Source organism: Chionomys nivalis, chromosome 13, assembly GCF_950005125.1.
Source record: "Chionomys nivalis chromosome 13, mChiNiv1.1, whole genome shotgun sequence".
In the NCBI taxonomy this organism is placed as follows: domain Eukaryota; kingdom Metazoa; phylum Chordata; class Mammalia; order Rodentia; family Cricetidae; genus Chionomys; species Chionomys nivalis.
Genome location: NC_080098.1, coordinates 34,613,503 through 34,626,179, shown reverse-complemented (window position 1 = coordinate 34,626,179; position 12,677 = coordinate 34,613,503). Strand labels below are relative to the sequence as shown.

The following is a 12,677-nucleotide window of genomic DNA, read 5'->3' as shown; positions in this document are numbered from 1 at the left end:
TGTCTTGTCCATTGCTTTGGTATTTTAAAAACTTGATTGTCTTGTTTTCCACACAGGATGACCCCATAGGAAACATTAACCTGGCCATGGAAATAGCAGAGAAGCACTTGGATATCCCTAAAATGTTGGATGCTGAAGGTGAGATGAAAATTGGGCCTACCGAGTTACAGGGGGGAAAAAAAGCAAAACCTATAGATTGTAAAAGCTGTGGCTGTGGAGGGGAGCTTTGTAAAACTATAGCCATGTTACATCGGAAGTACTTAAGATTCCGACAAAGCTCTGCCCCTCAACCTGAGTATTAGAGTTCTATGTCTATCTTGATCATACATGATCTTGCTAAAAAATGGGCCAGCAGAACTGTAGGAATAGGATTTGACAGCTTTAGATAAGAAGTAGAATGTAAGCCTGGCCTGGTGGTGCACACCTTTAATCCCACACTCGGGAGGCAGAGGAAATGGATCTCTGTGAATTCAAGGCCAGCCTGGTCTAGTAAGAGTTCCAGGAAGGCCAAGGTTACACAGAGAAGCCCTGTCTTGAAAACAAAAACAGAATGCTTTGGTATAGATTGAAATTTAGATAGGTGTCTGTGTATAGATACAAATTATGTATACATATCCCAGGTGTGAATAAATATGTACATACTACATATTTGCACACATCACATAGACAGTAGTACAGTCCTGGGGATTGAGTCCAGGGCCCTGCACATCTATGCAAGCACTCTACCACTGAGCTGTGTCCCCAGCCCTCCTTTTACTTTATAGTTTGGAGTCAGGGTCTCAAGTCTCATTAGGTTACCCAGGCTGTCCTTGATCTCACCCCACAGTCCAGCCAGATCTAGAACCTTTGACCCTCCTGTCTCAGCCTCTCCAGCAACTGAGACTGCAAGTCTGCACAGCAGGCTTTGTGGGCTTACTGCTTTTAAAAAGATTTTCTGTGTTTTGTTTTGTTTTGTTTTGAGTAGCAGATGCCTTTCTCTTCCCTGTGTAGAGATAAATTTAGCAGATAATCCCTTGTGAGATTTACCACTTAAGAAGAAAGAAAGTCTTTCCAGCTAAAAGCCGTGGAACAGAATTTAAAGTATGGAACATTGGCCATCAGTGTACTAACCAAACTTTCATGCTTTGTTTTGAATTTATCAAAAATGAAATTTAATGTTGACAGACCTGGGAGGGCTTTTGTATAGTTTGCGTTTTTGCCTGTTCCCCTTCTAGGGACTTGTTCCAAATACTTCTTGTGCCCCTCTAGAGTGGTAAATTCATGCAGGTTGTACCTGTGGCCTGCTGTTTAAAGCACAGGCATTTGGAGAGGGTGCATTCATTTCATTTATCCACGAGTAGTTAACCCTCAGAAGACATTTCTTGAACACTTACTGCGAGCCAATTCCTCTCTGCTGGGTACTGTGGGGATCCCAAGTTATGTAAGTTTCTGCCCTCTGGATTTGACTTTGTTTTTTACTTTGTTGTTGTTAGTACCATTATTCTCTAATGGGAATATCAATTAATCATCAGTTCTCTTAGGGCTAAACAATCACAAGCTGGGTGGCTGAAAGCACCATGGTCCCCTTTGCCCTACAGCTCTAAGTCTGGACTCAGGGTGTTGGCCAGAGTCTGAGGGGAGAATCCTTCCCTGCCTTTTTGGCCTTAAAGCCCCAGACATTCCTCACCCTGGGGCAGCCTTGATCCATGACAACGTCTTCTGGAGTCTGCCTCCACATGTCCCGAATCCTAGTTGACACCTACTGGACTAAGGGATCTGTAAACTCCATCATGAGTTCTTCACTTCCTCCCCTCTGGGATGAGCCCTCTGCATAAGGTCCAGTCACAGCTGCTGGACATGAGAGCCTTAGCTATCCAACCCACGGCAGCCATTTTTCAGTTAACGATGCTACCATTTGCTAACCCAAACCCTGTGTGGGTGCTAACACCCAAACTCTGTGTGGGTGCTAACACTCAGACTCCTTGATGGTTCGTAGAATGGAGGCAGAAGGAAACCCTGCTTCCTGTGCTTTCTCCCCAGCTCTCTGGAGGGAGCACAGAAATGCCTCCTTCCAGCTGTCCTCTCCAGACTAAGTTCATGTGGTCTCTCCGTGGACCTTTCCACCAGAGCTGTTGAATTAATATCCAGGGTGGATTAATCGGTTCACCTCTCTGTTCATTAGTGCCTTTTGAAGCCTGTCCCAAGTGGAAGGCCAGGGTTACTTTCAAACATGCATTCCTGGTCGTCAGCGGGCTCACCATTCCTGCCCTGGAGCTACTCACGATCTCCTCTGTTCTGGGTTTCTCCTTAGTCTCTGGGTCCTGGGCTGGGTGTGCTGTTAGCCTTCACTTTGTCCTTCTGGCTAAATGACACTTTAGCGCGTGCGTCATTTCCGCCTCTCTTTCTCCCCCCCCTCCTCCTCCTCCTCCTCTTCCTCCTCCTCCTCCTCCTCCTCCTCCTCCTCCTCCTCCTCCTCCTCCTCCTCCTCCTCCTCCTCCTCTTCTTCTTCTTCTTCTTCTTCTTCTTCTTCTTCTTCTTCTTCTTCTTCTTCTTCTTCTTCTTCTTCTTCTCCTTCCTCTTCTCCTTCTCCTTCTCCTTCTCCTTCTCCTTCTCCTTCTCCTTCTTCTTCTTCTTCTTCTTCTTCTTCTTCTTCTTCTCTTCTTCCCTCCTTTTCCTGGCTCCCTCCCTCCCTTACTTCCCATTCTCTGAGCAGGTCTTTCTCTATGTTCTAAATTGACCTTAAATCCACTTTATAATCCAGGCTGGCCCAGAACCAGAGGCAACACCCTGCCACAGCCTCCTGAGCGCTGGAGTGTCAGGTTTCTATTGCTGTGAGGAGACACCATGACCATGGCATCTCTTATATAGGAAAATGTTTAATTGAGGTGGCGGCTTACAGTTTCAGAGTTTTGGTCCATTATCATCATTGGGAACATAGAGGCATGCAGTCGGGCATGGTGCTGGCTACATCTTGATCGGAAGACAACAGGAAATCTTCTGTCACACTGCGGGTAGCTTGAGCATAGAACTCAAAGCCTATGCTCCCCTCCCCCCCCACAGAAACACACTTCCTCCAACAAGGCCACACCTCCTAGTAGTGCCACTCCCTTTGGGGGCCATTTTCTTTCAAACCACCATGTGGACTTGCAGGCACGTGCTGTTCGCCTTTAATGATCCAGAATGTTTACACAAATGTATCAACCATAGAAGAGTCCCATGCAGGAATCTTGTAACTGTTAAGACTGCGAGGGCCTTGGGTGCAGTGCATGTTGGGATGTAACCCCTGCAGACCATCATGGATTACTGTAGGTGTTTTGTAGTCTCCTCCCAGCCTTGCTCTTACCACAGCGATCCAGGAGCCTATCCTCTGTGCGTCTGCTGTGCTGACAGGTCCACATTGCCGCCTGCTGTCAGCTTAGCGATGACACCTGGTGAATCCTTGCCTTTCTGCCTCCTATGGTCACTCTCATCCTGTGATATTTGTGTTGCTCTCTGAATCCAGGTGTGGCTATCACGAGGCTAATCGACCTCCTTAGCCGTGGGCTTCCCTTGCAATGGAAACTGGAAGCATTCTTCTCGTCCTGTCTGCCATACTTTCAACAGGTGGTAGAAGCTGTATCTACCTGTTTGGAGGTGAACTCTGGCCTTAGGTCTGTGGGCATGCTTCTTATAGCCTTGTAAAAGGAATCTTGTTGACTTCAGCTTCCCAGTGTAGAAGGAGCAGCGGGCAGCGTTCCTGCTGCCTGGCTCCCACATGGTTAGCTTAACACCCGAAATAATAACATGGAAATTGTATTCTTTTAAACACTGCCTGGCCCATTATATCTAGCCTCTTCTTGGCTAACCCTCACATCTCAACTAACCCATTTCTAATAATCTGTGTAGCACTACGAGGCAGTAGCTTACCGGGAAGGATTCTAGCCTATGTCCATCTTGGGCCGGAGCTTCATCGCGTCTGCCCTGGAGAGGAGAGGCATGGCGTCTGTCTCACTTCCCTTCTTCCCAGCATTCTGTTCTGTCTACTCCACCTACCTAATTTTCTGACCTATCAGGCCAAGCAGTTTTCTTTATTGATTAATCAATGAAACAACAGATTGACAAATTACCTTACCACATCACCCCAGGTCACAGAAAACCCTGTAAATGTGCTAGAATTCTCAGAGCCTCGTGTGCTTTCTTGTAATTTAGACTTTTATAGACCATACATATTTGCCTCTCTACAAACCTTCTCTTTCCCTTGGCGGTTCTTGCAAGTGCTCTGAACCAGCCGTACCCTCCTCTCTGCAATCCTTCTCTTTCCCTTGCTGGTTCTCAAAGCACTCAGAACAGAGACTTCAAGTGTGACTTCTGTGATTTGAGCCAGACTCAGATAGCAACTGCATGGTGGGCTGGCTCTCTTTGAGATCTCCCAGAGGAAGTGCTTATCAGAAGCCTTATCAGGAGCCTCCAAGCATTTAACTCTCTTTTATCCACACGGATTTAGTATAAGCTGGCAAGCCCTCCCCAGTGAAAGAGTCGCAGTAAGTTGCCGCACGTCCTGTTACTATCGGGCTCCCCTCCGGTGCACAGAGGGAGGATGAGGAACACAAGTCACCACTCGCCCTTCGCCTTCTGTGTCTCATCTTATTTTCTGTCATTCGCCCCTCCTTTCCTGCCCCCTCTCCTCACAGGGAGACTTTCTGGTTCTGGGGAAGCAGTCCTTGGTCTTCCATAGTCTGATTTTCCTTGAAACTTTCTGCTCACATGCCTTTCATGTTGTTTTCCAAAAGGTTCCACAGCTTGTAGCATCCTGCATTCTTTACACTCATAGCTTCACCAAACCCAAGGTCAAAGTTCACTGTAAACAATGACAGGGTATCATTTTATCTCCCTTTGTCCATTGTCCATTGTCCCAACCAAATCCAGGTAAAAACTCACTCACCAGAAATGATATCATAGGAGGAAGGCATGTGCAGTCCCCGGGTTCTGTTCCCCTTCTGATTGGTCTTGCAGCAGCTAAAACAAGTGGCAGTGATAAGCACAACCAGGTCTGCTGCTTTCTGTAGATGTTTTGTTTACTCTTGGTGGGAAGGTAAGTATGTTGCAGAGGCATTAAAGATAAGCCCACACAGACACACATAATGAACTTCCCTTCTCTCTCAGGGTGGTTTCCAGAGCAAAGAGCTCCCAGGCACGTGAGGGTGGGCCTGGGAAGTAAGGGGACAGCCCTGGCATGTCTCTAACATCTTTCAAAGTAACCTGTTTTCCTCAGAGCCAAGGTTGTGGGTGTCACAAACAGGACTAACAAACTAACAAAAATGGGGTAATGATCCTGATACATGCTGAATGAATCCCCCTGTCGACATGCTGTATACACTTTTAAAAGCCCATCAAAGGATGCAGGGCACAAGACCTCAGTTAGACCGTTAAAATACGCTATTCCTGGGACTGGCAAGATGGTTGAGCAGATAAAGACACCAGTGAGTCTGATGACCCGAGTTTGATCCCTGGGCTCCACCTGGTGGCAGGAGAGAAAATGCTCTCAAGAGCTGTCCTCTGATCTCAATATGCATTCTATAGAATACGTGTGTGGGGCTCACACTGCATAGAATATATTGCATAGGATATACACACACACACAAACTTCAGCCACACACACATTCATATACTGAATAAATGAATAAAATATATAATCCCCAAATTCCTATTCCGGGATCATTTCAATACTGTCCAGCTGCCTTGAGGTTCTGGGTCGTGGGCCAATGAAATGCGAAGCAAAGTGGTCGGTGTAATCTAATTAGTTCCTCCCTCCGTTCACCGTGTTTCTCCTCTTCGCCTGTGTGTGTCTGTGTCCTGTGTTATTTTTCCCCCCTCAGACATTGTCAACACTCCCAAACCCGATGAAAGAGCCATCATGACTTACGTTTCCTGCTTCTACCATGCTTTCGCGGGAGCGGAGCAGGTACTCCTCCCTTGTGCACGCAGCAGGCTGTGCTGCTCTTCTGTGCGCGCACGTGTGTTTCTGGGTGTGTGTCTGTGTGCTTCACATCTGACCTCGGAATCTCAGTGTTTCATAACGACCTAACACAGCAAGTTCCAAACTGCAAGTCAATTTTTTTTTAACTTTAGGCAATAACCAAAGTGTTTTTCTCTACTCTTTCCCCTTCTAAGATATTTCTTCTATTTTATTAGAAAATTGTTAGGAACATTTGCACATTCTGGGGAGGAGTGGCTTGAAGAGTGCCCTGCATGCATTGAGTGGCAAAGGGAAGGCAACTAGGAGACAGGAATGCCTCTCCCCTGTTTGTTGTTCTCCTTGGCCTAGAAATGACCTCTGTTTAATGGTTTGCTCGTCATTCAAGACTAATCGTATTTTTAGTCAGAGGGACCAAAAGACTACAGCCTCAGAAGCAGTCACATACCTCAGGACAGTCTGAGGGACACTGAGACAACAGTCGTCCACCTTCTGCAGATTCGCCTGTCCCCTTTACATGGGGAACCCTTAAGGACTGGATGCACAAAGTGTGCCTTGTTTCCGCCCTCTTCATAAAGACCACTCCTGAGAGATGACAGTAATGGGAATCCATGTGGTCAGGGAGATCAGGGCTTTAGAAGCCACGCTTTGGGCTTCTCTGGGCCACACTGGATAAAGATGGATTGTGTTGGGCTGTACAGGGGTGTCCAACCTGTAGCCCGAAGGTTGCAAAAGCATGTGTTTATTTAGTTTGCCTGACATTACCACATGATATTGTCACCTACAAAGTCCACACTCAAGAACCATGCAATTGAGTTACACGCACAAAGAACATTTTCAAGTAAGATTGATAAGATGGCTCAGTGGGAAAGGTAATTGCTGCCAAGCCTGACAACCAGTTTCAATCTCTGGGACCCACATGGTAGAAAGAGAGAAGACACTACAAGTGACAAGTGTCTACTCTGATACCTACATATGGGCCTTGGTACACATGTATCTGTACTAACTTGTGCACAGTCTCTATACATGCACACACACACACACACACAATAAATAAAATGTAACAACAACAACAACAACAAATAAAGCCAGCTGTGGGGTACACCCCTTTAATCTCATCACTTGGGAGGCAGAGGCAGGCAGAGTTCTGTCAGTTTGAGGCCATGTTACATGTGACACATGGGCCATGTGTTGGACGCCCCTGCTTTAGGACAGGCACATACCTCTTCTTGATCCTTTGGAGGGACGTATTATGTGAGATGTGACCCAAGTTCCCTTCAAGAAGATGACAGAAGATTATTTATTGCCTCGATGATTCCTCTTGTAGATTAAGCAATGGATGGAAGAACATCTTAAGGCAAGCTCGTCTCTAGTATCCCATCTAGAAAGTTCCACCTGGTCATGAGAAGAGCTGAGGTCCTCCCATGAATTCAAGGCCAATGACACGGTAACAGGACCCAGTCACTTCAGCTCTGGTTTCTGAAGGCCAGTGTCATTCCACCCTGTAGCAGTAGGGTCAGTATTCAGGAATGTTTAGGCGGACAGTCAGGGATCTGAGATCTTGGTTTCCTTTGACCCACATATTTCTGTTACTAACTTGCTCAATGTTTTATAAAGCTTGTGCTTTAGACTAATGATATCTCCCCGTTATTCCCTACAGTATATTCAGCCTGCCGTGTAAGTCTGTGTGAAAACTAAAAAAGGTGTGAACTGATTCATCCCCTCTCTCTTATCCCACCCCGACCCAGACTGCACCGTTTCCAACACACCGTCTCCTTCCACCTACCTTGCCCGACCACGTCTTGCTTTATGTGTGTTTGCACGCATACCCTTGTCGACCAGCCATCCTGTTTACCTATTGTGTTTTGCAGGCCGAGACAGCAGCTAACAGGATATGTAAGGTTCTTGCTGTGAATCAAGAGAATGAGAGGCTGATGGAAGAATATGAGAGGCTAGCGAGTGAGGTAAAGGAAATGGGTGGCCCCAGCTCTGTCCACCTGCAGCCAGGGGTGAGGCAGAGATTGTCCATGTTTATTTTTGTACTTTTCATCGCAGAGAGAGTGAAAGCAGAAAACACACCTGGTCTCAGAGGTTGCTTATTCTTTAGCAACATGTGTGGTGCCAATGTGCTCCCTCAGCCCCATGGTCTTTGCAAAGACCACAAAACTTAGTGTAGTCTGCATGTTTTGAGGTGGTAGGAAGGGCATTCTAGTCTTAGCTCTGTCCCTGCAAGGTCAGACCCTCAAGGAAACTTCATGCACCTTGTTTTGCCCCTGGTTTGTGGGCTACTGGCATCATGCAGTGTGCTCTTTGTGTCAAGAGCCCTGTTCAGCACTGTGACCTCATGTGAAAGGAATTTGTATAACCTTTTGGGAGGAGGAGGTGTGGTGTGTGTGTGTGTGTGTGTGTGTGTGTACAGGCCCAGAGTGGGATCTGGGCTCACCTTCCAAAACCCTGGAGCCTTGGGGATGCATTTCTGATTTGAGCGATGCTTTTACAGTTCATTTTTTTTTTTTTTTTTTGGTCCTTATCATAGCATAGAGGGTACCAAGGCATCTTTGTTGCTGCCCCTGTGTTACTTTTGTAACACGAGCCCGTGCTGAGGAACTCCAGAGCTGTGTCCTCTGAGATGGAACTCAAGTAAAGAGCCATATTCAAGATCAGGCAAACTGTATTTTAAAAAATAGTTTAAAAGCTTAAAAAAGAAAACAAAAATAAATACAAGACTAAATAATTTTTGCCTTTACTTGGTTTACCTGATATTTGGTTTGTGCTATGAAAATTATCAGTGTTAATGGAGTTAGTCTTCCCAGATAGGTACCTGATGACTAATGCAATCAAAGTAAACTAAATTTATACCTTCATGCTGCCAATATGAGGAAATCTTAGGTGTTTAATTCCCACCACTCTTTTTCTTTTGTAATTGTTATTATTGCTGTGGGAAAAAAGTCCAATTTGTTGGCAGTAGGGCCAGTCTTCAACTTCAAGAGTGAAGGATGTTCAACACAGAAAGAGGGTTGTTGGGAATTTTCTTACTTGATGTTAACTTAGTTTCACTCTCTTTTCTGTGATTAAAACAAACAAACAAACAAACGCCCTACAAAAGCAACTTGCAGGAGAAATGGTTTATTCTGACTCAAAGTTCCGCTTGGAACTTTGACATAGTCCCTTTGAAAGAGGAGGCATAACAACGGAATCCTGAGACAAGTTGGTCTCACCACATCCACAATCAAGAAGCAGAAGCAGAGAGAGCAGGAAGGAGGGCTGGACTATGAAAACCACAGGGCCTGCTTCCTCCTAAACCTTCCCAGACAGCGCCACCTGCTGAGGAGCAAGACTTCGACACTGAGCCTTGAGGGACATTCGCATTCAATCCCTGCAGTTCTTTGCTTATTCTTCTGGGATGCTGTCTGTGGTGGCGTCATCATTGTAACTAGTTTTCATTCCAGTCTGCTGATACTTTCCAAGGGATCAGTACACATACGAGTAAATGAAATAAATGAGTAAATAAAATAAGGGGTGGGGGGAGCGTGGAGAGATGGTCCAGCAGTTAAGAACCTGGCTGCTTTCCGCAGGACCTGGTTTGAATACAGTTTGAACTGTAACTCCAGTTCCAGGGGAACCTGAACCCTCTTCTGACCTTTGAAGGCACTTCATGCATATAATGCACAGATATACATGCGGGCAAAACACCCATACACAGAAAATAAAAATAAGTAAAATCTCAAAACAAATTAAAAAATGGAAGAATAAATAAGTGACTAGATGTCGAGCAGGTCATCTCTGATACCCGGGTGGTGCCTCAGGAGAAGGGCAGATAGTAGTTTTGGGGAACCCAGTACCTTTTTTACTCATTGCTTGTAGATTTTCTTAAAAACTAGATGATAAATCCTATTCCCGCCCAGAGTCAGACTCAGGCTTACAATACATTCTCTAGTGAGTGAACCCATTAGAGCTGAGCTTGTTGTTTTCAATGAAACCTTTGCTATTCAACCCAGTTCCTTGCTGAGTATTTCAACTCCATTCTTTGTTATATTTTTTTCCTTTTAGAACTTGAAGGTTCCATCCAGCATTTGTCTGCTAATGTCTGGTTGCTGTGTTTCTTGTAAATGTCACACTTTTGTCAAACACGACGTCATGTGCTGACCTGAAGTCCGACCTGTGTGTGGTCTCACTGGGGTGGTCACTGTGGCCCCGGGTGGACACTGCCATTCATTGCCCCGTGCACAGAGCTGTCTTCCCCTCTTTAAGTCAGTGCAGTTGTAACCATGCTCAGTCATTTGGGGAGCCTTAGGGGAACTGGTTCCAGTTACTGGGCCCCTTTATGTGTGAACTGGGAACAGTTTGCTAGCATTTAAGCCCCACTTTTCTGTTTGGAAATAGCTCTTGGAATGGATTCGGCGCACAATCCCCTGGCTAGAGAACAGGACACCTGAGAAAACTATGCAGGCCATGCAGAAGAAGCTGGAGGACTTCCGGGACTACCGTCGGAAGCACAAGCCCCCCAAGGTGCAGGAGAAGTGCCAACTGGAGATCAACTTCAACACACTGCAGACCAAACTTCGAATTAGCAACCGGCCAGCTTTCATGCCCTCTGAGGGCAAGATGGTGTCGGTGAGTGTCTGCAGTCCAGCCCCCGTTGCCATCAGTCTGCTGAGGAGGCCTCTACTTCCCGAGTATAACTGTTAGTGAATGCAGTGGTGAGTGACCCTGTAACCACTCCGTTTTTGTGGGTTGAGAGATCACTGGGGCTGGGCCCCAAGACATTGCAAGTACGAGGCAAGCATATCACCCCTCAGCTACCTCCCCAGCCCTTTACTAAGTTGGTAGGCTGACCTCGAATTCATTAAGTTGCCCAGGCTGGACTCAAGCTTGCTTTCCTTCTGCCTTGGCTTCCTAAGTAGCTGTGATTATCAGTGTGTGCCACCAAACCTGGCTTCCATTCCTGACACTCTGCTCCTTCCCATGATGTAGTTCTTGGTATCAGCAAACACTCTGCCTCTCTTCCCCTCCTCCCAGACTTTTTGCCCTTGCCCGTGTTTCTCTGTAATTGACATTGTCTAGCTCTTCCCAGTTCTCTCTCCGTGACCACTTACCCTCTCCACCCTGTGGGACTTGGTCCACATCTGGAGGAGTGTCTGTGTGGCTGATGAGAACAGCTGTGTTAATTTAAAAGGCCACCGTGGTAATGTAGACATTTGGAAACCAAAACAGCAGGATGGTCAGTTGTGCAGAAGAGGCAGGGAAGATGAAACCAGAGAACACCGCTGTTACACACGTGTTGGAGGATGCATAGGAGCCCTCGAAGCCCACGTGTGATACCTGTGGCCTCAAACAGTTTCCATTCCTCAGGACATTGCTGGCGCCTGGCAGAGGTTGGAGCAAGCTGAGAAGGGCTATGAGGAGTGGTTGTTGAATGAGATTCGGAGACTGGAGCGCTTGGAGCACCTGGCTGAGAAGTTCAGGCAGAAGGCCTCCACGCATGAGACATGGGCTTATGGTAAGGGCATGAGAATCCAGTTCTGGTTTTTACAGCATCTGAGTTGTGGGCCAGTGAGATGGCTCAGTGGATAGAGAGGCTTGCTGCCAAACCTGACACCCTGAGTTAGAACCAATTCCTGCAAATTATCTTTCATCTTCCATAGTCCACACTGTGGCATGTATACACCAGCATCCATAGTCCATACTGTGACATATATATATGCCAGCATCTATACTCCACACTGTGACATGTATACGCCAGCATCCATAGTCCACACTGTGACATGTATACTCCAGAATCCATACTCCACACTGTGACATGTATATGCCAGCATCCATAGTCCACACTGTGACATGTATATGCATCCCTCCATGAACAAACACACACATACAATTTACATATAAATAAATAAGTGTAAAAAATCTGAGTTTTGCTGGGCTTGGTGGTGTGTATTCATATAATTCCAACACTTAGGAGGCTGAGTCAGGAGGAACCTCAAGAATCCCAGCTCAGCCTGGACCACACAACAGCCAGGGGTTCGGAGAGAGGGTTCAGCAGTTACAAGTGTGCTCTTTCCTTGTGACACCCACATCAGCGAGCTCATAACCCTTGTAACTCCTGCTGTAAGGGATCTGGTGACCTGTCCTGGCATCCATGGGCACCCGCACTTACATGCATACACCTACACAGACACATACATACCCAAATACATAATTAAAAATAAAAATAAGCTGGGTGGTGGTGGCACATGCTATTAGTCCCAGCCCTTGGGAGACAGAGGCAAGCAGAACTTTGTGAGTTCAAGGCCAGCCTGCTCTGCAGAGCAAGTTCCAGGATAGCCAGGGCTGTACAGAGAAACTCTGTCTTAAAAAAAAATAAATAAATAAATAAATAAATAAATAAATCTTTAAAACAAACAATAAATATACTATAACTGTTTCCCTCATAAGGCTTCTGTGAAGCATTCGTGAGTTCATATGATAAATCTTTCAGTCGGTGTCTAACACATGCTAACTGCAGTGTTGTCATCACCGGACTGTGCACGTTTGCTGTCCATCTCCAGCTTTACAGAATTAAATTGTAATGGCCACTAGCCAGAGAGTAAAGTAGATCTGGATACCCAGTCATAGCAGTATCTTGATTTAAGAAATACTTATAGAGAGGACTGGAAATGTGGCTGAGTTGGTAGGATGCTGGCTTAGTGTACACCAACAAAGCCCTGGGTTCAATCCCCAGTAGCACATAAATTGGGTATGGTGGTAC

At 46.2% G+C, this 12,677-nt stretch overlaps 1 protein-coding gene across 1 annotated transcript in view; it reads left to right on the top strand.

The window, feature by feature from the left end:
* Positions 1–12,677, top strand: part of Actn2 (actinin alpha 2) — a 67,331-nt gene that overhangs the window by 37,825 nt on the left and 16,829 nt on the right. Inside the window, exons 7-11 of the mRNA XM_057787709.1 lie at positions 57–138; positions 5,835–5,920; positions 7,804–7,896; positions 10,316–10,546; positions 11,285–11,432. Of these exons, the coding sequence (XP_057643692.1) occupies positions 57–138; positions 5,835–5,920; positions 7,804–7,896; positions 10,316–10,546; positions 11,285–11,432 (640 nt within the window). The remainder of the gene's footprint in view (positions 1–56; positions 139–5,834; positions 5,921–7,803; positions 7,897–10,315; positions 10,547–11,284; positions 11,433–12,677) is intronic.